The 26,580-nt window shown below is 34.0% G+C and overlaps 1 protein-coding gene and 1 pseudogene across 2 annotated transcripts; both read left to right on the top strand.

Annotated features, from left to right (window-relative positions):
• The first annotated feature begins 12,713 nt into the window (after positions 1–12,713).
• LOC145564965 (uncharacterized) lies at positions 12,714–21,836 on the top strand (annotated as a pseudogene). Its single transcript, XR_014094938.1, has 13 exons — positions 12,714–13,006; positions 13,145–13,292; positions 13,680–13,843; positions 14,108–14,290; positions 15,920–15,995; positions 16,642–16,719; positions 18,486–18,571; positions 19,114–19,187; positions 19,699–19,744; positions 20,091–20,294; positions 20,460–20,645; positions 21,369–21,467; positions 21,691–21,836. The product of XR_014094938.1 is annotated as an uncharacterized LOC145564965 (transcript).
• Positions 21,837–22,652: 816 nt separating this feature from the next.
• LOC145564967 (glycosyltransferase BC10-like) lies at positions 22,653–24,351 on the top strand. Its single transcript, XM_081625109.1, has 2 exons — positions 22,653–23,201; positions 23,707–24,351. The coding sequence occupies exons 1-2, from the start codon at positions 22,653–22,655 to the stop codon at positions 24,349–24,351; spliced, it is 1,194 nt and encodes a 397-aa protein (XP_081481235.1).
• The last annotated feature ends 2,229 nt before the right edge of the window (positions 24,352–26,580 follow it).

Genomic DNA, 26,580 nt, shown 5'->3' on the forward strand with positions numbered 1-26,580 from the left:
ATCTTTCTTTTTAATTTTTGTTTAAACCATAGATCTAATTATTAAATATGGGTTTTGTGATTAATATTATGATGTTTGATTATAAGTAGTACGTAATTTAATTTCAGATTTTAATTCTAATTAAAAAGCCCCAATTTTGAAACCCTAGATTCATAAATTATTAATTATTGAAGGATTAGGATTTAGGGTGGTTTAAACCTTTGATTTAAGTGTTTTAAAGCCTAATTACAACAAGTTTTTATATAAATATATTGCTGGAATTTTTGGTAGTATATTAAAAATCAAGTTTCTTTAAGGAATTTTAATTACCCATTAATTGGGACTAAAGTATGAGGTTTTAAATAAAATTTCAGCTTGTTTTAATTAAATTATGTTTGGTTTAATAAGAGTATATATTGCTGGAAATTTGTGTAGAGTGGATTTTAATAATCTATTATTATTTTAAATTGTAGGAGACTTCGAAGTGAGTGATTTCTATTAGTCGTGGCGATACTAAAATCGTATTCAAGGTACGTTCGCGTACTTAGCATATTTTTGATGATGTAGTAGCATGCTAGATGTGATTAATTGATTACAAGTAGTATCATGTTAGGTTATGAATGGAAATTGTGATTTGGTTGATATTGGTGATTGAATTATGAAGCATGATTTATTTGTGATGGATTAATGATTGGAAAATAATAGTTTGACATGTTGAATATGGACCTCACTTTTATTTATGGCATGATGGAAAGCATGTTTAATTAAACTAAATGTTTAATTTGGATTGGAATATTAAAAAGGAATTTTATTATGGTTCATATAATTTTTATTGATGCTATAAGCATGAGGAAGGAGCTACATAAGTGTCTATGAATACAAGGAAAATAAATTGTATTTTGGTGCCTTAGTGCACTTAAGGTGTTTTTTACACCGAGGGATAGGATTTTTGGCGCATTAAGCGTTTAAGGTGTCTTTGACACCGAGATAGATTTAAAAAGGGTTCAACGTTAAATATTATGTGGTCACTAATTATTCAAGAATTAAATTGGAGTGTTTAATTGTTTGAATAATTATAATGTTTGATGTTATTATGAATTGTGAGTCATCACCAAGTTTAATAATATGTAAAGAACGTAAAGTGAAAGAGACTACGCATCAAAACTCTTGGAACGTATATACCTTGAGTATGAACATATGGGGGGATTTATACGACTTTATATTTGACCATAACTTCTGCTGGGAGTACAGGACGATGTATTTTCCTTTTATTATTATGCATGGGAATTCTGCCACTTACGAGTGGTTCTTTTATACTGGCACGGTTAGCTCCCGTGTTAGTACCCCTTTATTGGGGCAGGTTAGGGGGGAAACCCGTTCGATGCGTAATCAAAACTAAATAAATTAATTAGTTACTTAGTTGAGAAGTTTTGTTGAATGTTGTGTGCTTGATAAACAGGTGCAACAAGGTAAGTTGTATGTTGATAGGTCAATGCATGTTAGTGTGTTTAATTACGCTTATGTACTCTGCTTTTGCTGATTGTGTGTTTGTTGGCCTTGTCTTTACTTCGACCCTATGATGACCCATTTTTAATGGAGAGTAGTGGAAACAAGTCGAGAGAAGCTTTTCAGGTGATGAAGCATATTCATGATGGGCATGAGTGAAGAGCGAATCATGCTAGTTTCCATAAGATTATGATGTGTTATTGCATTTATTATATTATAATATTATTGTTGCGAGACTAACGTAAAGGTTTTTAAATTGAATGGGTTTTGTTAAGGGTCTACAATGGTTCCAAGTTGTAGGTTTGACTTTATTTTACTTTGGTTTGACTTTTTAAGTTGAGTCGTTTTAAATGTTTTAAAGGAGAGTGTTCTGTTGTGTGTCTTTGATAGTTGCCTTAACCGTTTTCACGGTGGCGGTAATATCTTAGATTTTCCTATTCAAAATTTTAAACAGGGCAAAACAGGTATTTCCAAAGAAAGGAATTTTTAGGGTGTTACACGCAATGTTTAGCGTAGACATCCCTACCAAATGTTCTCGGGAACCAGGGAATAGCAACTGGTTAAGTTGGGGAAACATGGGTTGACGATTCGCCTTGCCAAGGTGGAGAAAATCATCAAGAAAACACATCTCCACATTAGGAACCGCCGGGGCGTCATCAACCTTCTGTTGCTTCGAGGGAGGGGATGACGGCAATAATATCATTTCAGGCATGTTACTTGTCTTTTGCGGCGACAAAGCATGTAGTTGATCCATCCTATCGACCACTGACAATGGGGATGAAAACTCCGTAGGAAGCCCTCGTTTCCTCCTCATCCGAGCGCCTTGCTCGGCCTGAGAAACGCTCTGTCCCCGATGAAGACCCTGAGCAGCAGATTCTGCAAAAAGAAATAAGTACATAAAACAAACGACTAAGCATGAGACACAACGATAACGACAAAAAGATCAACGTATGCAAACGCGAGACTTACGAGTCGACATTATTTCTTCAAAATCTTCAATCCCCTGAGGTGTATTCGTCGCCGCCCTCTGTCTCTGTCCCGAAGACTCGTCAATTGTCTGCCTTACCCTCGCAAACGTCTTCTCCGAAGGCCTTATCTCAAGAACTTGCTTCACATTCAACGATGATGCCTCCGTCGATTCAAGAAACTCCAAATTCAAATCTGTGCAATTGAAACCAAGATCAAACAATTTAGCCAACTCTAGCCCTAGAAAATAAACATTGGGAAAAGATACTTACCCTCCGTCGGCCACCCTTCTGTCAACCAGTCTCCTTCAACTCCCAGAGATGACTTCTTGACAAAAACAAACCGCTTTGACTAACCCCTATCGTTGACATCAGTGTTCAAAACTAACCGATCCCCCCTCTTATATCAACTGACAAACTCGTCCTCCTTCATCTTAATTTCATACGCTACTGCCAAATCCTCCAAAGTGAAAGGATCGTCCCAATTCTTAGTAACTCCCTCCAAAACAGACAAAATCCTCAAACCAGAAAGCATTAGCTGCCAAGACTCAGCCCCAACACCTCGAAGAAAACCGAATTAAAGGCGAAAAAGGGAATTTAACCCCTGTCTCCAAGAATGGGTATCTAAAGAACACAATAAAGCTTTTGGGACAATCCTCCACCTTCTTTCCTGGACCCGGAATATGAGCAAAGGTAGTTTCAGGAAACCCCGCCATTTTAACAAAGCCAACCATCATATCAGGCGCCATCGACGACTCCGACTTGGTCATCGTTTTCCTCTGTGAAACAAACGTCCCTCTTTTTTCAACAACGTGAAGAGAAAACCTAGATCTAATTTTGGGTGTTTAGCTCGACATTCGCCCAAATTAACTAATAAAGTAAGAAATTGAAGTAATTGCCTATCAAATGAAGCTAAAAGAAGCTCTAGATCACCGCCACGCACCGCCTTGGAATCGTTGGAGTTTTTCTGCACAAGAGAGAGAAAGCAAGAAATAGAAAAGTGTGGTAATTTCGGGAAGCGGGAAGCATGTGGCAGTAATAAAGGATGAAAAGTGACGGTTAGAGAGAGTGGGAAGTTGAAATAACTCCATGAGATAGTGCATTAAGCGTGAAGACGAATCTGCCCTTAAGTAACTTGTTTTTTGAGTTTACAGTTTTTTCTTTTTTTCGTTTTTATTTATTTTCTGTAATTGCCAAAAATGTATATAGCTATCCATATTTACCAATTAGGGGCAAATTTTTATGGGTAAAATTCTATAAATCAAAGTCAATAAAATTCAGCCAGTGTCAACAACGAGATCAAGTTTCGACAAAGGCTGAAGCCTTGACGAAGAGAAGCCAGTTTCGACGGACAAAGGACGCACCAATTGTTCTCCTATTTTCTAGGAAGTGATAAGCATGGAAGACTAAGTCCTTGCCTAGCTAGATACAACCGTCAATGGGCTGCACTGAAATGAAGATATTAAGGAGCTAACTCCGAGAATCAAGGAAGAAAGTTTATCACCTTGCAACGGCTAGAGATTAACCCTAGGCATCAACTATATAAGGAAAGGCATCGTCAAACGAAGAACATACTGCAACTTAGCTACTGAAATACTCTAAGCATACATTGTAACTCAATTACTTTGATATTTTTCCATAGTGAAAGTTTGATAGATCCTTATTCTACCCGCGGTTTTTACCTTCATTGGGTTTTCCGCGCCACTAATTCCTGGTGTCAATTCTTTATTTTTGCATTACTTTTACTCTCAGTTTTATTTAGTTGATCCGTAGCCTAGATTTTGTTATTCAATCTCACTTGACGAAAATTAGCATAAACAATATGTGTGTGTGTGTGTGTGTGTGTGTGTGTCTGCTAGTATATTCCAAGTTTCTAATCAAAGGATTTGATTTTTTTTTTTTCCCGACATGAAGAGATTATATTACATACATATTTTTTTAGTTACACTTGTAAGGCAACGTTAATATCATAGTAAAGTATGATGTGTAAAAAACAGAAAACAAATACGGTACTTTTTTAAAGAAAGAAAAAAATACTATTAAAAGTACCCTAATTAATAATGAATAAACTACTCTAACATTTCATGATTAATAACATATTGAAAAATTATGAATTTTTTTTTAAAAAAAGTTTTATACTTATATATGGGCATTAGTCACATCCATTGTTGTCAAAATCGCGATCCGGATCGTAGGATCGTACGATCCTACGATCCTATTTTAGCCAAACGATTTGGATCGGTCAGGATTGCATAGGATCGATCGGGATCGCATAGGATCGGTCAGGATCGTACAGGATCGAACGATCCTGTTTTTCGCTTTAATTATTATTAGGTTGTACAGGATCGGTTGGGATCAGATAGAATCGTGTAGGATTGGTCAGAATCGAGTAGGATCGGTCAGGATCGTACGATCCTACTTTTTACTTAATAAAATGAGCCTAAAGCAATTAAACTTTTCTCTAAGCTAAGAAAATTACTATCTAACTACTAAAACTAAAAATTTTACCATTTTTATGGCTTAAAAAATGTTATCTAATTATGTAGCAACCTTTTTATTACTCTTTTTATCAATTTTGTAGGATCTTACGATTCTACGATCCGATTTTACTGATTCGATCCTACTCCTCTCACCGATCCAAAGTAGGATCCCGATCCTGACAACCTTGGTCACATCACCTACGCCTTTTTGGTTGTTAAAAAAATCAGTTTTAAATATAAATTAATTGATCAGTCATTAAAATAAATTGTTAGGATAAAAAGAATATATGTAATATATATTTTGATGATATGTCAAATAATTTTCTTCTCTCGTTGTATATAATAATAATAATAATAATAATAATAATAATAATAATAATAATAATAATAATAATAATAATAATAATAATAATTTATGAGATAATTTATAGTCCAAAATGTCCCAAATCAATAATATTTAATGAAAATTGACTAAAGATATCAAGGTAATTATTCATATTGGGGAAGATTTTTGATATCGTGGAGGATTTAGATATCAAGGAGGATTTTTGATATTATCTTCCATTAAATAACAAAGTTTTATATAAGTAGCCAATGAACTAATGTATTTCTTATACATCTTAAACTCTTAAGTCTCCTTTATTTTCTCTTAAACTAACAAGCTTACAATTTTTAACATGGGAAAGACTATGATTTTCTCTTTGCTTCTCGTCCTAGTGTTGTTTTGGGTGTCTCCTGGTGAGTGTAATAACTTTTTTTACTAATACTCAATCTAAATTTTTTGAGTGTACTGTGTATAAGAGTGTGTATTATGTGCTCATAGCCTCATAAATACAATACAATTAATCTTTTAGCTTTAGGAATTATAAATTCAAGAAAAATAATGGTACGACAACCAGTACTAAATGTTTTTTGCACATTAGACAAATTATTGTCATATTTATTATTTTTTTTAATTATATATTTTGTCTAAATAAAAAAGTGTAATATTGAAAATTTATTTATTTTAATAGGTAAGAGTAAATTGACAAATCTAGCTAGTTTTCAAAAGATTTTGACAAATTAATGGTTATATTTTTCATTATAATTAACATTCTTTAACCTCTTGTAATTTGTTGTGTTTATAGAAAATGCTAATAGCACTGAAATTGGAGCTACCTTACTTGAAAAAAAAGGTATTGATAATTTTAGAGTTTCTCCACTGGGGTTAAATTGCTAACCAAAAGACCCGTGTAGTCCCGATGATTGTAAAGGGAATTGTCATTGCTCCAATGATAACAGCGCCTGTTGTTGTAATGTAAATTATAAATAACTTATCCGTACCATACATAAGGCAATATTTTTCTTATGGTGGTGTCTTGAGGGTGACATTGTAATTTCTTTTAGTACCTCTATCTATATTAATAACTCAATAACTTTATACAAAAAGCGAAACCAGAGATGATACATGTCATCTCTTCGTTAAAAATTTTCCCTCCATTTTGTTTTTTTAATTATTATTTTTTTTTAATTTTTTTTTGTCAAACCTTCATGGAAAGTATTTAAAGTTTATAATATATAGTCTATTTTCACCTTGGAAATTATAATTTTCCACATATACTCAAATATAATATGTTTACATATATTTTATATTCAGTACAGAGTAATATATTATAAAATATGAGCATAAATAAATAAGTAGTATATTAGGATAACATTATTATCCATAATATATACGAAATATAAAATAGGAAAAAATTACTTTAAATAATCCAACCTTTGCGTTGTTCTCTCAAAAAAATCTCACATTTTGATTATTTCAAAATAATCCAACCTTTTACTCCCATTTTTCCATATCAATCCCAACAGGTTACCTTCTTACGCTTACGTGTCATGTTTTTTATTGATTTGGTTTAGTGTAATACTCTAATTTTATAGTATTTTAATTAACACATATTTTATGAAGGAAAGGTTTGTACAAATCTAATTTCGTGTATTTATTAATGTCAAATAATTTTCATAAACTTTAAGTTTTTGGACGAAACTTATTTTAAGGAGGGCAGATTGTAATACCCAAATTTTTTCTAACTTAAAGTTTTGGAACGAAACTTCTTTTAAGGAATGTAGATTGTAATACCCGCATATTTTGAAATCTTATAATATATACGTAGTAAAAATAATATTTTATTTCGCATATTTTATATTATATTCTATTATGTAATAGAAGTTTAAAACCCTATTTTAATTTAAATATGACTATATATATTTTTAAGCGTATATAAACTATTTTAACCCTATTAAGTTTTTGATACATAATATTGTGCAACCGTTTTGATATAAAATTCCTAACTTTTTCTTTACTCCATTACGTTCGTGGGTTTATAGCAGCCATATGTGCTATTAATGTTTACTTTTTATTCCAAGTCATGCGCATAAGTTGTGATCAAGCAGTAACAAGTTTGGAGTAATCATGTGTAATTGTGGCATTGCACCCTTGCCCTTCAGTTAGATCTATTTTATCCGGTAATCAGACGAAACTTTGAAGATGTTTGTATTATATTTCGTATTATTATGTGTAATATGATTTATTAATTGTAATCTTGTGTGTGTGTATATGATTAATTATTATGATATTACTACCTCTGTTAAATGTTTTGTGTAACTTTTACTATTTTTGGCCGTTAAACATTATGTGGAACTAAAAAATTTCTTTCCGCTTTTAGTAAAAAAAAACTGGTCAAAAGTCCATTTTACCCTCATTAAAAAAATTAAGGAAAAATACACTTTAATAATCCCAACTATCGTCGATTTACTTCTAATAATCCCAAATAAGGTTTATTTTTTAATAATCCTAAATATGCCCTCACTTTGCTTCCAATAGACCTAACCGGTCAGCACCAAGTCAATGACTTGATGTAACCGGTAACCAATACACGTGATTGGTTTAAATTTTTTTTAAAAAAAAGAAAAAAAAAACTTAAAACCGTGATAGCCACCATTCCCTCCCTTTATGCCACCGCAAAACACCAGGGTTAACCCTCAGCCCGTCGAAAAATGGCTGGCCATCTCCCCAAATCTCCGAAAATGGCCGGCTGACCCCGCCTAACCCCCAAAACCCACCCTAGCTAGCCCCCTCCTTCCTCGAAATAAACCCCTCCACCAACGAAAACCACCGATCCTCCCTCGAAAAAAAACCCCTCCACCGTTGAAAACGACCCTCCTCTATTCCCCAACCCTCGAATTCGGCCCCCTAGGTGGTTTCAAGGGTGTGGGAAGGGAAGAGCGACCCTAATTTTTTATTTTATTTTTTCGTTTTGGTTTTCCGGCGAGTAATTTAGGGGGTTGGGGTGGATCGATTAAGAATTTAAGATTGCTTTATAGGTTGGGACGGCCGGCTGGCCATTTGCGAGGGGTTAGGGAGGTGGCTGGTCGGATCTCGGTTGGCTGTGGGTTGGCCGGTGGGGGAGGGTTGGCTGTGGCTAGGTTCACGAATCACGATTGGTTTCTTTATTTTGTTGTTCTTTTTTATTTTTTTAAAATTAGGCCAATCATGTGCTAACATGTGGCATTTAAAAAACAAAAAAAATTACCCTTTCAACAGGTAACCGGTTTTTGGGTCTATTAGAGGCAAAGTGAGGGCATAGTTAAAATTATTAAAAAATAAACCTTAGTTGGGATTATTAGAAATAAATTAGCCATGGTTGGGATTATTAAAGTGTATTTTTCCTAAAATTAAAACACATTTTACTAACTATAATCAGATTTAATTAATCACTAATTCTCTCTCCTCTTTCAACCTTCATCTCATTCATCTTCATTTTCATCTTCCCCCATATTTTCGCTCTCCTCTTTCAATCTTATTATCTATTTGAATCTTCTTTAAATATTCTTTCTCTCTCTTCAACTTCAAGAAATTTGTGGTTGGTTTCATTGGATTTAAGGTCTTCTCTCTCTCTCTCTCTCTTCAACTTTCAAGAAATTAAATTTATGGTGGGTTTTGTCGGAGGTGCTTTTCGTGGCATTGTTTTTTGTGGAGGTGGTGGCCTGGGTTTTCGTGAAGGTGGTGGTTTCATGGGGTTGTTTTTGTGGAGGTGATGGCCTAGATTTTCGTGAGGGTGGTGGTGGTGGTGGTTTCGTGGGGGTGGTAGTGGTGGTGGTAAAGCTGGTGTTTAAAGCGGTTGTGGTGTCGATGAAGGCGGTGTTGGTGGTGACGGTGGGTGGTTGATTAATTATCCACACATTTCTCCACCCTTTTTAAAGTGGGTTGTCCCTTATTCACTCTCCTCTTACTTTAATTATTTTCCATTACTTTTCCTAATTTTTGCCCCTCAAGTTTTCCGTAAACCTCTCCAAAGTTGCACAAAACATTTAACAGTATATGATTTGATCTGATTTGATTTGATTTGAATATCGTATTATTTTTGTTATATATAATTGATTGTACAATAATTTCTAGGGTTTTTTAATGTTGTTGCTATATGGAGTATTGTTTTATCGAGCTTTTAGGGTTATTAATGCAGAGCATTATTTTTGGGTTGTGAGTTAATTATATTTGGGTATTAGTTTTATTGACCTATAAGAGTTGAGATATACTATATGTATGATTAAATCGAGTTCGAATTGTTATATTATTTGGGAACATGTGCCTTTATTAAGATATTATTTATTAATAGCTTGTGAATGGTTATTTGATCAAGTATGAGATCAAAATTAATAGTTGAGAATTATTATTTTGTTCTTGGTTTGAGGTTCGGCGTTATAGATCAGACCTTAGTTCTTGGCATGTTAGTAAGGAGAGATAATCATGAGTTAAGAATGAGGTACAATCTTTATATTTAATTTATTATGGTCCCTACAGTGGGATTCGACCCATATTAGTCATGATTAGAGGTGTTTCTGGTTATTGAGAGTATTTAACTTTTTATATTTGTTGGTTTATTTTCGAATTACCCTTGTCCAATTAGGCTAGGTATAGAGCAAAGAGCGCGGCACACTTATTGTTTAGATGAGTTTATTGAGTAAAGGGTTGTATTATTATTCGAGGTTTAGTTGATAAAGGTTATTTTAAGCGTACAATGTGTAATGTAGTTTCGTATTATAATGATCAATTGATGAGCTAGTAATGTTAATTAATTCATTATTCTTTGTATCTATGTGGTGATTACTTAGTTTTTTTGCTGACATGTGTGTATGTTATTTTTGTTGTGCTACCTGTGTTTGTGGCAATGTTTTTTTTTTCTTATGGTGGCCCCGCGATGATTTATTTGGAGTTTGTCCTCGACGGTAAGCAATCAAGTTTGTCTAAACAGGTTGATCGAGTGCTCATAGCTAAAGGAGCTCAAGTGTTTCGATTAGTATGCTATAACGACTTTGTAAGTAAAAGTTGTATAAATAGCTCACTTAGTTTTATTGAGTTGTAATTATTGGGATTTTTGTAAGATTTACCAGTTGACAAGTTATTGAGAGTGACAGTAATACCTTCGATAGAGGTGTATGCTTCTGCACTTTTATTTAAAGATTGTTTATTTTTCTTTCATTGTGTTTGTAAACGGGAGGTGTTACAAAACTCATAATAATAACAACAACATTGATGTGATTAAAATATCTCGTTGCTTATAAATTATAATAAAAACCCTTTAACTCACTAACTTTTCAAAAATATGATTTCTATATAGTATATAAATGTAGTAAAATAAAATAAAAGTGAAGTAAATTTGCATACAACATTGTGTCAGTCCAACTATGTCAACAAAATAAGGATGAGACTAGACATGGTATATAAACATGAACTCTAAATTAAATAATCAATACTTTTTTAAATTTATTTCATATTTATAAAGTATAATGCATCAATAACCTTTAAAAAAAAACGCATCAATAACCTTACATCATTGTCAAACACAATAAAAAATAAACTTGATGTTGATATAAAAAATAAAAAAGAGGGAGCCCCAGTTGTTAAATTTATGAAACTCTAGTTAACTTGCTCCTTCTATCTCAATCTCCTTCACTCACACTGTCAATCTCATTCATCCTCCTCTTTCCTCTTACATTAAAGCTCACATCCAAGGCAACACCATTGTAGACCACTGAAGATGATCCCATCTGGTGTCAAAGGCATCGATATAAATGAAAAACCCTAGAAAAAAAGGGTGAAATTAAGGGCATGGTCAACCCCAAAGGGTAACCATGTCCTCCATTAAAACTAAAATTGAGCTTATTTTGTTTTTCTCCATTATTATTTTTTGAAATTTCTCCATTACAAGTTGTTTCAGGGTTTTTTGTGTCCCTCGGGAAAGTTACGTCACCAAGACTGGATTTTGGTGCCCGTACCTACAAAACAACGGAGACTCCGGGTGGTTGGAGCTTCGCCTCTGACGATTAAGTTAGAACGTGTTCGGAGAATGTAAAAAGGTGTGGAAATGATAAAGTGAGATCTTCTTGGATTTTCGAGATCAGGTGTTTTCTCTGATGTGAGAGAATTGCTTGTATTGTAATAAATGAACGTGCTCCAATAATGCGGGGAATCTCCCTATTTATAGGGTATTCGGAATTTGTTCCCCTGTCTAGGTCACGAAAACTTAGGACTGATTGGGCTGCACCATTTTACGTTTTTTTAGGAATTTGGGCCTTGAAGGCCGCCAATTCCCTCAGGATATTTGCCTGCCACGTGTCGAGCCCTGGTTGGTCCACTTTTGGCCCTTTCTAGGGTGACACGTGTCATGCTCTGGCTGGTCCACGTGGCGAGGTAAAAATACCCAAAACACAAGTTTATTAATTTATCAGAATTTTCTCTATTATAAATACACCAAAGTGTTGCCGGAGATTGTTCCTCGCCCGATTTAAAAATCAATGTTCTCCGTTCACTTACCGTATCGAGCATACTAGCTCCTTCACTGTATCGACTACTGTAAAAAAAAAAAAAAAAAAAAATGGCTACTAGCTCCTTCACTATATTGAGCTTCAAACTTGGTTTAGCTCTTAACCAAGGGTTACCCTAAGTTACTTGTCAGGTGTCCAGTAGCAATTTTTTATTCGTTACTTGTCGGGAGATATGTTTCTCATTGTTATAAACTTGAGCTAGTGTTAGACCTGGGCGATGCCCCGAGTTACTACATTATTTCTATGATAAAAATCTTTATTAATATTTAATTTTTATTAAATGACATGTAATTTAGTAATAGCTTAGGGTATGTTCTGATTTATTGAAATGAGCTGAATTGAACTGAACTGATTGGAGCTGAACTGAATAGAGTTGAAATGAATATTTTATGAGAAAAAGAAATTAAGAGAAGAGCTGAACTGAACTGAACTGATTGGAGGTGAAATGAAATGAACTGAAATTAAGCTGAAGAGAACAGACCCTTAGTAGCTAACATGTTGGAATTTAAACTTGAGGTTGTGGGTTTAAAACTTGTAAAAACCATATTTATAGACATGAAGTGAAAATCGGATTAACTAAAGAGAGCGTGTAATACCTAAACTTCTTTAATTAAAAACGCCTTTTAATTTATAGTATAGAAGATTTGCTCTGCTTATACTAATTGTATATTCGGAACTTGCAACTTTAAAGAGAGGTCACGGTTATCAATTTACTGAAAACTCCTTAGTATTTTTCCAGTAACAAATGCATGCTCACTTTCATTATATTTCCAAATTCCAATAACGAATGCATGCATCCGCAACTTCCCAAAAACAGAAAAACAGAGTTCAAAAGTATGACCAAACCTCACACTACACAATTATCTCCTACTTACTTCCTCTTAATCTTCAACCCCTTTTTTCGTCGTAAAATCCCCAATTTGATTACATAAATCATTCGCCCTAATATTTGTATCAACAATGTCGATATACAAACTAGCTGTGATCATCAAAAACCCTTTAAACGAGGAGGAATTCCTGGTAGTCAAGCAAATTAGGCCCCGTAAATTCGGAATTGAAGAGTATGATTCTTACATTGATTCTGATCTTTGGGATTTTCCTGCTGTTCAATTGAAATTGTTACAAGGTGAATCGGAAATTCAAGTTGAAGGAGCTGAATTATGCTCTGCTAAACTTGATTTGAAGAAATTTGACCTGGGTTTGGCTTTAAACCAGGTATAATTGATCATTTTATTTTAATTATTTGCTTAAAGTGTAGTTGATCATTTATATGAAAATTGTTGGTATATTTTGGTAGGTTGAATTTTGGGTGAAATTGAATGATTAATTTTTATGTATGGTTTGTGTTTTTAGGTTTCAGAGCAGGTTGGAATTGAGAGGTTGAATGAAGGGCAGTGGAAGTTCTGGAAATTTGTGGAAGAACCTGAATTTGGACCAGCACCTCCGATTCATACAGTTTTTATCACTGCCTACTATGGCTTTGATGATAAAAGTAGTGATGGTTAGTCCTGACCTTTTTTTTTCGTTGGAATATAATAAGAACATTTTTTGGTTGGAAGTTAATCAATGCCGTGGTCCGAAATAAATAGTTATATCGATTTTGCGATTTGAACTAGCTTTGGATGTTGAGACTTGAGAGTAGTAGTCAATTAGTCACTACTCACTGACTCACTGTATTGCAAAGTACTAAACAGAAGTGATCAGGACAAATAAAATCCGGATGTAGTATTGTTCATCTTCTTTATATGGTTCCTTTGTAAAAAACAAAAACAAAAAACAGTCCATGATTGCATGAATTATGGAAATATTATTAATTAATGGCCAGCTTGATATAATAATAAAGCATTTTGAAAATATCTGGAGCTCTTATAACCTTCTCATATTGTAGCTCCATATGCAGTGGCATGCAAGTGGATTTCCTGGTCTAATTGCTCGAAATGGCTCTCCGAGGTAACACCGGATAGTTATCGTATGGGACCCTTGGTGGTTAATGGTTTTCAACATGACTCTAAACACTCTAAGTGGGATGTTCCACCCTATTTGAATTACCAGGTTGAATCTATTCCATACTAGAATTTATTTTGTTGTTTATTTGTTTTGATGTAGCAGTTATGTTTTTAGCTATGCTTTCTTTTCTTGAGGGATACAGCTACAAAGAGAGATGCAACTCATGCACGTATTCGATCATTTTGTCTGTGTTTGCATTGGTTCTTTAAACCATCAACTCTCTTATCATGGCTGATTCCCATTGATGTTGTAAACCTGTAGAAATCATTCTCTGATGAGGTTTTGTCAATTACTTTGTCTCTTTTACAGGAATATCCGCTGGGTGTTAGACTTGTACCGATGAGAAGTAGAACTGGCAGGCCTTTCTCCACTACGAACTTGGTAGTCATTGCACCACAGATTGTTGCCAATAGTGAAAGCGATAAAAATATTATTGCTCATGGAGATGCACTAATAATAGATCCAGGATGCAGAGCTCAGTCCCATCAGGAGGTATACTTTTAGACAACTTAATTCTGAAAGAACTCAGTTCACTGCACATATGCCAAAATGGTATTTTACTTGTACATATATATAGCATAAAATGAAGCCCACTCTTTTCAAGTGTGTGGAACTTTATACTAGAAGCAATTGCATCGTATGTATGTATGTGTATCACATGAATTTTGAGAGTTGGGGGATAATTTTCATAAGCTTAAATATTCTATATTGCTATGAGAGTTTAATTTTTAGAATCCTAATAACCATAGTTTTTACGTAAGCTCAGGAATAATCGACATTTGTAGGGATGTCAGGTGCTTGTCTGCTTGGTAGAAAAGTTCACATTACTTTCTTCAGTTGTAGATATCTTCTCTGAAAATGACTGAATGCTGTCACTAGTTGCATATAAGGTTTTTCTGTTTTTATCTTTGCAGTGTACTCGTCATTTAAGAAATTGAAGTAATTACAATCTTAAGGTGATGGAATTGGTGAAAGACCTGATGTGTTTATATTTTTAATTAAACTAAAGACCATGCAGGGTAGTTCTTTCCATAAATGGAAATCATTCATCAACACCACCAGTGGAAGATAATTAGAAATTATCATAATAAATAAGGAAAACTATTACGGAGTATTAAGTTTCAGGGAAGATCCAATATGTTAATTCTCTCAACAGATTCTGTTTTTGGGGGCAGTGAGGGAGTTTGTTTGTTTGTTTTTTTTTTTTTTTTTTTTTTTTTTTTTTTTTTTTTTTTTTTAAAAAAAAAGATAATAAAAAAACCCCAATACTGGCCACTAGGCTACTTTGATTGCTTCTCATCAATTGCAAGGCTTTGCAGATAAGCTTACTAGAAGAGGTTGATGAGATATATCATGCCTCTCTGTTGCTTCACAGTTTTAAGGGGTAGCTATTTCCCCAACCATGTATTGTTGGTTGATCTCTATCTGTTTCTCTTCCTATTAGAAGATGAGATATCAAAGTTTTTATTCACATCTCACCCTGCCACAAATAAAAAAGGGTACATGTACTATGGTAGTATGGCTTGTATTAGTTGTATGGTCTCATAGGATGTCAAATATCTTATTTATTCATGAAGTTATTGACTTCATTTTTTGTCTAAATTTTCACATCAAGGATCTTCCTTACTATTATCAGCAATGGTTGAAACTCTAGGTGTTAATAATTAGAAGTGGAACTTTATTACTTTGAATATATAGATCTAAGTTGTCAAAATATTACCATGTGGGTTGTAGAGCTTTGGACAACCACTATTCTCTGTTGCTATCTTTTTTACTTTCAGGTATATTAACAGAAAACATCTGAACTTTGAGATATTTGATGTAACTTTTGAAGGAGGTGAGGTGCATAAAACCTCTGTTTAAAGGCTTTTAATATCAACTTATGTGTTCTCACTCCTATCTACTCAATATAGATGTTGTTTCATTATAATATAGTAAATATACAATATCTAGTCAATCTGCAGTTCCTTTAAATAGATGATCTGTCTTGGATGGGGTTTTATACTGATCTGTACAATATGGCTCTGTTTTTTAGCTTTAGAAATGACAAGAATAATGTATGTAGTATATTTTTTTCCTACTGTCATATTATACTCAGATATGTCTCATTGTTTTTATCAGTTTGCAAATATTATTGCAGCTTTACCAAGAAAGTTGATCGTGTTTGTTACACATCATCATGCTGATCATGTGGATGGTAAGTCATTTTCAATGTTTTTCATAATTTTTTTCCAGTAATGTTGGTTCTTATTGGAGAAAATTATATTGAGTTGCCTTACATGGCCAACGTTGATGAAACTCATGATTCATGAAAGTGCTATTGCATGTGGCCTAAATGATTGATTGCTTGAGATATAAATGTATAATGTTGATCCAATATCAAAACCTTTATGTTTCCTGTTCCTTGGCCTTGTTTGTTGTCTTATGAGCTGAGAGCATACTAATGTTGGTGCAGTGGCCATTATTGCTACTCCGCTTAGCAGTTTTCTTGGCTAGCATATGAGTCACTTAAGTTAACTAATTCATTGTGTGATCTGAATGTGCTATAGTAGCAATTGATTTGTTTTTATGCCAGGATGTTCATTCTGGCACCTCTTTTTGTGAATCGTGCATGCTTTTTATACTGTTGTTCTGTGGTCTATTTTCTCCTGTCAGAGGTTTTTTCCAGTGAACTTTTAATGTCTTATCTCATTGCGGACAAGGCTTGTTGAGGTTCAAATGTGTTTCAGTATACCTCTAAGTCTGTGTCCAACATGTCTGTAGCAAAGCATTTCCTGAAAGCTGCAATGATCTGCAAATCATGCCTCTTGTATTTGACTTACTGCATTTGTGGATTTGTTCAGGTTTGTCAGCTGTTCAAAAATGCAACCCTGATGCAATTTTATTGGCTCACAAAAGCACAATGCATCGTATTGTAAAAGGTATCCTTGTATACCCAAGTCGAGGTTTCATAAATTATTGAAGATGTATTATAGTTGTATCAAGCCTGAACAGGTATACTATCTCCAGTTTGATTGTGGCTTAGACCGAATTTGGATGTGGCATTGATGACGAGGGACTTTATGATGTTTGTTGAAGTTATACGAAGGGTAGATTTTAAGCTTGGTTTTCAGAAGGTATATGACAGGGAAACCTACAGTTCTAGGATAAGGCGAGGTGATAGGGTGTTAAGGATTTGAATTAGGTGGAGGAAGTGGATCTAGGGCATTGTTTGAAAAAGGCTTACAGTGCATTAAGCCGATAGGGGTCTTAACCTAGGCACAAAGCACAAGCGTGAAGTGTGCGCATCATCAAAGTGTGGCACAATTCTTAAAAAAAAAAATCTGAGTGTAAAAACAGTTGCAGACATGAAGTTAATGCTAAAACTACACGGCTTTGTGCTTATGTGTTCATCGAAAGTATATCACCTGGGCCTTTCTAAGATTTTGGGCAGCAGCACCTTGGGTGTCAGCACAACTTTTCCAAATAATGATCTGGAGGAGTTTGTTGTAAGCTGCTTATTTTGGTAAGCCTTGGAGGAGGTTACTAGGTTATAGCAGTGGGGCCAGAGAGGGTTTGTAGTAAGCTGATCTTCTCTTCAGAGATTTGCGGTGAAAAAGTTTCTGTTTCTCATTCACAGTTGATAGTATCTTGTGTGTCTATGCTTATCATGCTGGCTATAAGAATGTGCTTAATGCAATCCAGGTGTATGTATCTGGTAGTTTCTGGCTTTTAGATCATTATAGCAAAGTACTTAGAGGGATTGATTTGGACCTGTTTTCTCTTGCTCCTTGTGACATCATTTCAGAGCTTAGCTGGAATGACAGGTCTATTCCATGAAGGGATTAGGAAAAAAATCTTGCTTTGTACTGTCTTTTCATTGCTCTCCGAACATGACTCCTATTAAGTAGCCAAGAATCCGAATTGACTTCGTGATTTTGTGCCTCCAGAGTCCAGATTTACCATAATAAAAGGGGACTGACTTCTGCACCCTTTCACTTCAAATAGGTGGGACCAAAAAGAAGTAGCAAGCTCACAATATGTTGATAGGAGGCATCCTGTTGACCTGTCTCACCATTCTTAAAACACATAAAATGTATCAGGAGAAATATACATATTCTTAGTCTGCATAGGAGACTGTATGTGAGCTATATAAAGCATCATGGAGTGCAAGACCTTTCAATTCCTACGTTAACAATACATCAGCATTGTTATACGAGGTACACTGACTATTACATAGGGCTTCCACATTTTGGGTTTTGGACTTTTGGGTTGGTACATTTTTGCAGGTTTTTACACCCTTACAGCTCTACATCATAATAGTGTTGTTTTCTCGAGTCAAGATCAAGCCCATATAAAATGAAGAATATATATATTAATGAATGAGCTTATTTGTTATTTATTTATCAATCATGCATTCCAAATTTAAGACAAGTGTATGTTTGAAGTAAATAAAACAAATGATTAGTGCTAAGAACTTCTAAGTAATAATAGTGTAATACAATATGCTGGACCATCAGAAATCCATTCACTACATTTTGGTCTCGCCAGCTCACATAGCTCTCTAAAAGTTGTTTATGATACCGAAAATTAGTAAGTTATTATCTCATGGAGGTGCATCTATATTTAGGGTCTAAGCAAATGTTTATTCATCAATAACTACTTTCATGGAGATCAATTTTTTTATAACTACTTTGTTTTACTGCAGATGACTGGTCTCTTGGGTATACATCAGTTGTAGGAGGGGAAGAAATTATTGTTGGGGACCAGCGACTCCAAGTCATTTCTGCCCCGGTATTGTATCGGCTAACTTACACATCCTTACATTATTGGATTTTTTGTTCAAGATAATATTTAGTTTCTTTTAATCAAATATCTCTCACCAGTACCTGCGTGTCACTAAAGGAGAAATTCATGGACACTCCTTGAATCCTTTTATCTACTACTCAGGATTATTTTTGGTATACTCTTAGTAACCTGTGTGGCTGGCCTCCTGGATCTGATCCTTCACAGTTCCATAATAGATAACCTACAAATTGTCTTATGCATTACAGTTTAATTGGACTTTGTAATGGGCTTAAACTTTGAAGCTTCATTATTGAAATAAATTATAGGCTTTCGACTCTCTTCTACTCAATGAGACTCATGGAATGAGAAATTTATGTAGAACAATTAAATTTACCCATAGGTGTGTGAAAATAAAAAAAGTGTGTATGATTTATTGGACACAATTTATTTGATTTTTTATGCTATCTGTATTTTTTGTACTATATTTGTTTATCCGCATTCTTCTAGTCCTTATGGAGGTTTGATAGTTTTAAGTCTTTCAATAACAGGGCCACACGGATGGTCATATGGCATTGCTCCATATCAATACTCATACACTGATTGTTGGTGATCATTGTGTTGGGTAAGGTCCTCTTAAAGTAGATACATATGGAAACATTGTTCTATGATCTCTTACATATAGGTACTAAGCAGAGCTAAATAAATTTTGTGTGAAATCTTTGCTGTTCAATTCAATTTCATTTTTGATGAAGAATTTATGTGCTAAAATATTCATATCTTGGTACTCCGTACTTGGTAGTCACATGTGCAATGTTTTCCTTGGAATATAAAGACTATATTCACAAAGTCTCTGTTCTAAAATTGTTGGACGGGAATAAGCTTCTGTTACATGTTTATCTGAGTCAGAGCATTTGCTTCTGGAAAATCCTCCAGCTTGTATATCCAAACTAGCAAGGAATGTTGTGAATTTAGTTTCTAGCATTCTTGAAAAGAGATACATTGTAGTTTCTACGATTAGTTTGTAGAAACTTTTTTTCTTAAATTTTCTGATCATAGGTGCATCGTGTTATATTCTGTTATTATGTTTGAACCATTGATGTATTTAGAGGTTTATTGATTAACTGATGCTGCAGGCAAGGTAGTGCGGTTCTAGATGCTTTTTCTGGTGGAAATATGGGAGTAAGCTGATTGTGTATTTTAACCCATTTTTTTTTTTTTCGTCATACGTTATTTTTGGATCATTTTATGTTATCCACACCATGTTATTATTTGTGCTGAGTATTCTGGCCATTCATAAAGACCCTGAAACAAATGCCCCCATCGTAATTTTGAATGAAATAAAGATAATTGGAAAAAAATTATCAGGCTTGAACTCAACTAGCAGGAACTAATTATGGGAGTAGCTAATTTTGTCTTTTTTCCATGCTTCCTTACATTGATTTGCAGGAAGAGATTGTTCATCTTGCAAGGCTATAGCCGCTATACTTTGATCTAATCACCTCACCAATGCTTACTTTTCTTGCAGGAATATTTAAATACGACATACAAATTCTTGGAGCTTTCTCCAAATGCTTTGATTCCTATGCACGGAAGAGTAAATTTGTGGCCAAAACACATGCTTTGTCGATATCTCAAGTATGAACTGCATTTAATGATTCTCTATTTTCACTGTTTCACAGCATTTACCATATATTTTGCTAGATGAGCTATTGCCGTGGCAATTTTATGTGTGTAATTTTCTTTGTCATGGCTTGTTCATTGTTGTGTCTGATTTTCTATATATCTGTCCTCATATGTCTTGTGTAGTTTATATTCTCAGATCACAGCAACTTGTGGATGTAATATTGTGGTAAATAACTGAAACTGTAGTCATAAAATATCTTACAATGCATAGTCTGATTTCAGGAATCGCAGAGATAGAGAATCTTCAATCTTGAATGCCATAGAAAATGGCAGTACTACTTTATTTGACATAGTTTCCACTCTATACAAAGACATCGATCGTGCCCTGTGGTATATTGCTGCATCTAATGTGAGGCTCCATGTTGAGCATTTAGCTCAACAACACAAGTTACCTGAGGTAATGTCCACAGTGCTATTTACTGCTGTCTATGCCAATCCAATGTTCATTTGTGTATTCATATTAATTCATTCTCATCATATAGGTATAGCCCTAGAATGCATCTGGTCAATAGTTGGTTTGGATTTGTTGATTTGTATAACAAAGCAACACTACCCAATGCAATGAGGTTTTTGCCAAGATTGGGCCTCGTATTGTATGCTGTAAGATTTATGTGCTAGTGCAACCCCAGAATTACGGCAATAAATTCGTGCCATAAGATTGTTGAATTCTTTAAGGTCAGGAAATATTTAGTTCATGCTATGAGGCACTAACCAATACCAAAATCACACATCACTCTTTTTACCTGTTTGACAGGCTAAAAAAATTTGAAACTATTTAGAGAAGGGCCACCCAATAGTTGGAATTGTTCTAGATTAAACTATCGATGGGATTATGGGAAGGATGTCAAAAGTTGGGATTATTCTTGTTAATCTTTCCTAAAAAAAATAAAAAATAAAAATAATTGTAGTATGTAGTACGGAGTGGATGTTAACTTGTTGCTTCACTTTTTGTGTCTTTATGCAAGGAGCAGAAAAGCTTGCCAATGATTATCTCTTCAATCATGATAATTATTTATCATAAGATCTGTAGGAGATCTGGTTAGCATTTTTAAGACTAACATGTGCGTATCTTACTAATAAAGATTTTATTCTGAAAGAAAATTTGTTTTGAGGACTGCAGGTCTTTTCTTTAGAAACTCACAGTGTTGCAGCATTTGGTGACGAGTTGAGCAAATTATAATTAAGAGATGCTGTTTTCTAGGCTCATTGACCTCTTTAGGTTAGAAGCACTGCTCTAACACTTGCTGAATTGTATGTCTGTATAAAAGGGGAACTATTTGTACACTGCTTCATCGTATATGATGAATCTGATATTGTACGCATAAATTGCTTATTTAGCTTCTGCTTTCTTTTAGACGAAAAGTCATATTATTTCTAGTGTAACCTTCTTTCTTTGATTATCCAGAGTAGTACAATTAATTTAGTTTTCTTGCTTCTCCTAGGGTATGTCCTTGTCAAAACTTCAACAAACTTATGGATTACATTTTGCACTCAATTGGATCTGGGCATATACATGCAGTTGGGTTTCATCAAAGATTATGAAGATTAGACAACCTAAACTCATTGTTTCTGTAGTTATTGCTTGCTTTGCTGCATTGTATATTTGTATTGTGTGAGAACCATGCCTACTTTACATCATTAGTTTAATACCGCAATGACTGTGGATCCTTGGTGAAATAATTGTCTGGCTGACAAAATTAATCAAGCAATATAACTATATTACGTTTGCTGTTGTAATCTGATCATCTCTAGGCTACACCTCATAGTTATTGTGTATCTATCTTATTTTTGAACTTGTACTGTTATGTAATGCTCGTAAAAAACTGGACTTGCTGGGTAGGTTAGGTTCATGTTGTGTAAATTTGGCTGATGAGTGATACCATATTCAGTTCGGTTTTGTTTGTTTTGTTTATCTTAGTGATGATGTTGTTTGTTTTGTTTATCTTAGTGATGATGCGCCTCATTCCTCCATTTTTGTTTAGTTTACTACATTTTTGTTTACAATAACTAATTTACGAATGCCTATGTCAAAAAAAAAAAAAAATATTACGAATGCTTTCACATGTATAAAGTAATTTATGTGAGAGCAAAATGGTGGGTACAAATTGTTCAAAACAGAAAGTGTTTCGGGTCAGATACTGAAACTACACACGAGAAAGGTTCTCTAATTGCTTCCCCTTGTATTATTCACATTATTTTAATGTGTGCTTTATCAGTTTTAAGTTCATTCATTGTGTGAAATTAATGTGTCTAATGTGATATTAATCACTTTTCTACTGTATTTTGGCACCTTTCATGCATGTCTATCTTGTTCTTAAAACGTGTATAGTCTTACTAGTAATCTATTTTCCCTCCTCTTCCCTCCTAAAACCACCCAAAGTATTAACTTGGTTCATAGAGGATAATGGAGCAACAAAAGGTTGATGTTTATGTGAAAGGCTCATGGCTAAGAAAATTTAGAAAAATGGTTAAGGAAAGCAGCTCTCAGTTTGCAGCCATTCAAGTTACCACCACCATAGTCTTTATTGTTACGATTGCATTCTTTGTTATAGTCCTTGGGATCTTTTTCAATGGTCGCATCAGGAATTTCCTCCTTTCTGAAGACTTCATACCAATACAAAGCACGCCAGCTTCTGGCATCGAATCGTCAGGTAATGGATTCAGAGACTTTGGTGATTGGATAGCTCCGAGGGGGTTATGGCACACAATGTCTGATCAGGAGCTCTTGTGGCGTGCTTCTATGGTACCTCATATTAAGGATTATCCTTATAATAGGACACCTAAGGTGGCGTTTATGTTCTTGACCAGGAAGACGTTGCCACTAGCACCATTGTGGGAGTTGTTCTTCAAGGGACATCAAGGCCTCTACTCAATTTACCTCCATACATCATACAAGTCCATTGATGAGCCTGTTGAATCATCCATGTTCTACCAGCGTAGAATACCTAGCAAGGTCTATATTTTTTGCACCTTTAATTCTTATATTTGATGCACGTCTCATTGTTACATGATGGCTTGTAGAACTTTGTTTCCGTCCCTTTCACAGATGTTTAAGACACCCCAAGGTTTTAAAACATTCCTAGATTTCCTACTCGTATTTCGTTTCTAGCTATTACTAGACATAATCTTGCAGATAACATATGATAATCATGTACAGAGTAAAAATAATAAAATCAACACGTCTCATTAATTATCTATTGTTGATTATGGGCGAAGAGGTATGAAATTTGTGTCATAAATTAAGAATTTAAGTGTGTCCTCTATTTCCCATTTTCCATTCTTTTTATCACTTTTTTCTGTTGTAGATATCACAAAAGGCAATTATGTTCAAACATAATACAGCAACTTTAAAAATTCATGCTAACTTGAATTTTTCTTCCTTAAAGCAATACTTTAACGTATCATATACTACACGTTATTGGCATGTAACAATATTTTCTGCGCTTTGGTGCTCGCAGCCAGTGGAATGGGGAAGGGCAACCATGGTAGATGCAGAAAGAAGATTATTAGCTAATGCCCTACTTGACTTCTCAAATGAAAGATTCATACTACTATCTGAATCCTGCATTCCTCTATTCAACTTCAGTACTATTTACGACTACCTCATCAAGTCGAAGCACAGCTTTGTGGGATCGTTTGATGACCCTAGAAAAGTAGGACGAGGTAGGTACAATAAGCGTATGGCACCTGCAATACAGTTATCAGATTGGAGAAAAGGAAATCAGTGGTTTGAACTTAACCGAGAACTTGGCATTGCAGTAGTATCAGATGAGGCATTCTACCCTGTTTTTCGAGATCATTGCAGGCCTCCATGTTACATGGATGAGCACTACTTAGCTACCCTTGTGGTTAAAATTGGTAAGGACTCGAATTCTAACAGAAGTATTACTTGGGTTGATTGGAGTAAGCCTGGTTCTCATCCCACGACGTTTGTTAGAAAGGATGTTTCTGAGAGGTTCTTGAGTCGAGTTAGAGATCAATCTGATTGTATATATAACAATGTGCCAGGCTCGTACTGTTTCCTTTTTGCAAGAAAATTTCATCCTAATACACTTGAGCCGTTGCTTAAAATAGCACCTGTTTTATTTGGGTTTATACAATAAAATTGTAACTAGAATGGTCTTCTCACCTGTCTAACTGTCTTTCACTCTTTGTATCTTCCTTTGAGATTTTTGTCTTATGGGGCACTCTAAATATGACAAATGCAAGAATGATGTTCATAAATTAAAAAGCAAAGTTGAGGAATATCTGAATATTGCAACTTGTTTGTATTGTGATTTTTAAGGCAAGAAACCAAGTTGCTCGCAGTTGACACACACAATCATCAACGAACTAGGGATGTTAATGGGGCGGGGCAAGACAGGGCGGATGTTGGCCTTCTTATCCCCATCTCAGTCTAACATTTTCATCCCCATCATCCCTATCCCCGGTTCCCCGCAGCGGGTCCAAAGTTCATCCCATCTCCGCCCCCATAGGTACAATTCTAAAATCATCTCCGCCCTCCCCCCCCCCCCCCCACAAGATCCGTTTAATCCTCGTCTTTCAAATACAACAATACTACATAACATAGATTACAAGAAATAAAAAAATCATTGTTAATATTACATTTTTTTTTGTTTATAATATAAGTCTATTACAAAGTACTGTTTTACTACTTTACTAGATTAGACCTATGCTATGCGCGGATTACAAAAATTATTGAAATGAAATAGCTTATTTCTATTATTTAATTTCCCGTATATACTTATAAATTAGATCATAAAAGATATGTATCTATCATCATAAATTACATGAGTAACAAAATATAAAAATGAAAGCCAATCTGATCTAATCAAACCATATGCATACCAATTTATATATACCATATCTAAGAGTTCAAAATACAAAATAAAAATACTAGTAATTTAAAGATCATAATTTAAATAAGTAGAAGCACTTTGGATATACAAAACAATGCTAACATTTACTCCATCCGTTTCTAAATACTTGCCCCACTTTTCTTTTTTAGCCGTTTTTAAATATTTGCTCTATTTTCTTATTTGGAAAGTTTTTACAATATTTAATTCATTTATCTCACTTAGTAGACCCAACATAAATCATATTTTAATTTATTAGTTTCATATTATCTCTCCTCCAATTCTCTACACTACTTTTTCTTTTTATAATTTTTTATTTTTCCACTTACCTCACTACCTTTTATTACTTTGTTCAACTTCACATGGAGAAATGAAGCAAATATTTAAAAATAGAGGGAATAATTCATAGCATCCTTGAAAAAATAAATAAATAATAACATTAAAATCTTAAAAATAAACTTTGAAGTTACCTATAAAGTTTAAGCTCGATATCAATTTATTTATTCTAACCAAAAAAAAATATATTTATTTATTTATATATTGACACAGGCAAAAGATTGAAATGAAAATGATTAAAAATATTAAAATATTTTGCGGGAAATTTTTTTCACGAGAAAGCGACACATATACAGTTTGGGAGAGAGGATGATGTCAACAATTTTCTATTTTAGTAGTTAATAGAATAAATTTTACTTCATTATTTTATACAATAATATAAAAGTATAATTTTATTTTTTAAAATATATGAATGTGGGTATGAGGCGGGTACGAAATTATTTTTACCGAACTGAAATTATTTTGCTGAACTGAACTTATTTTTACTGAATTGAAATTAATTTTACTGAACAGAAATTATTTATACTAAATATTGTTTTTTTTTTAATGTGAAGTGAACAAGGCCTTAGAAGTAACTCACAACACTCTATCTCTTCTTTGTGAGTTAACTCTCCATTGTGGAAAGTGACCCACAAGTTACTCATGGTAAGGAGCACTCCCCACTGTTGAGTAACTGACATGCTCATAATATTTTTTTTTTAATTTGGCTATTATCCAATTGAAAGATGACAAGTGTCACTTACAAAACAAAATATGATTAGGATAGAGAGTGGTGACCGGTGAATAACATTACCATTGTAGATAAAAAATAAGGTGACTCATAATAGTAACTTTTTTTTTTTTTTTTTTTTTTTTTTTTTTTTTTTTTGACGGGACTCATAATAGTAACTTTAAGATAGTAGAAAGTGAGGTGGGAAAACTATTGCTCATGCTCTAAATAGACTAACTACTAACCAAATCATAGGTTGGGCGATAAAAGGTAAAAGACAATTTTACCCAAGTAATTTGATTATTATCCTAATTTAATTCTCAACTTATAGTAAACAACGAATAACATCATTTTTATCACTATTCAAGATACTAATTTTCTAGCATTATCTTATTATTTTATTTTCATTATCCCTATCCCTATTCCTCTTG

The sequence above is a fragment of the Chenopodium album genome, chromosome 10, assembly GCF_948465745.1.
Source record: "Chenopodium album chromosome 10, dcCheAlbu1.1, whole genome shotgun sequence".
In the NCBI taxonomy this organism is placed as follows: domain Eukaryota; kingdom Viridiplantae; phylum Streptophyta; class Magnoliopsida; order Caryophyllales; family Amaranthaceae; genus Chenopodium; species Chenopodium album.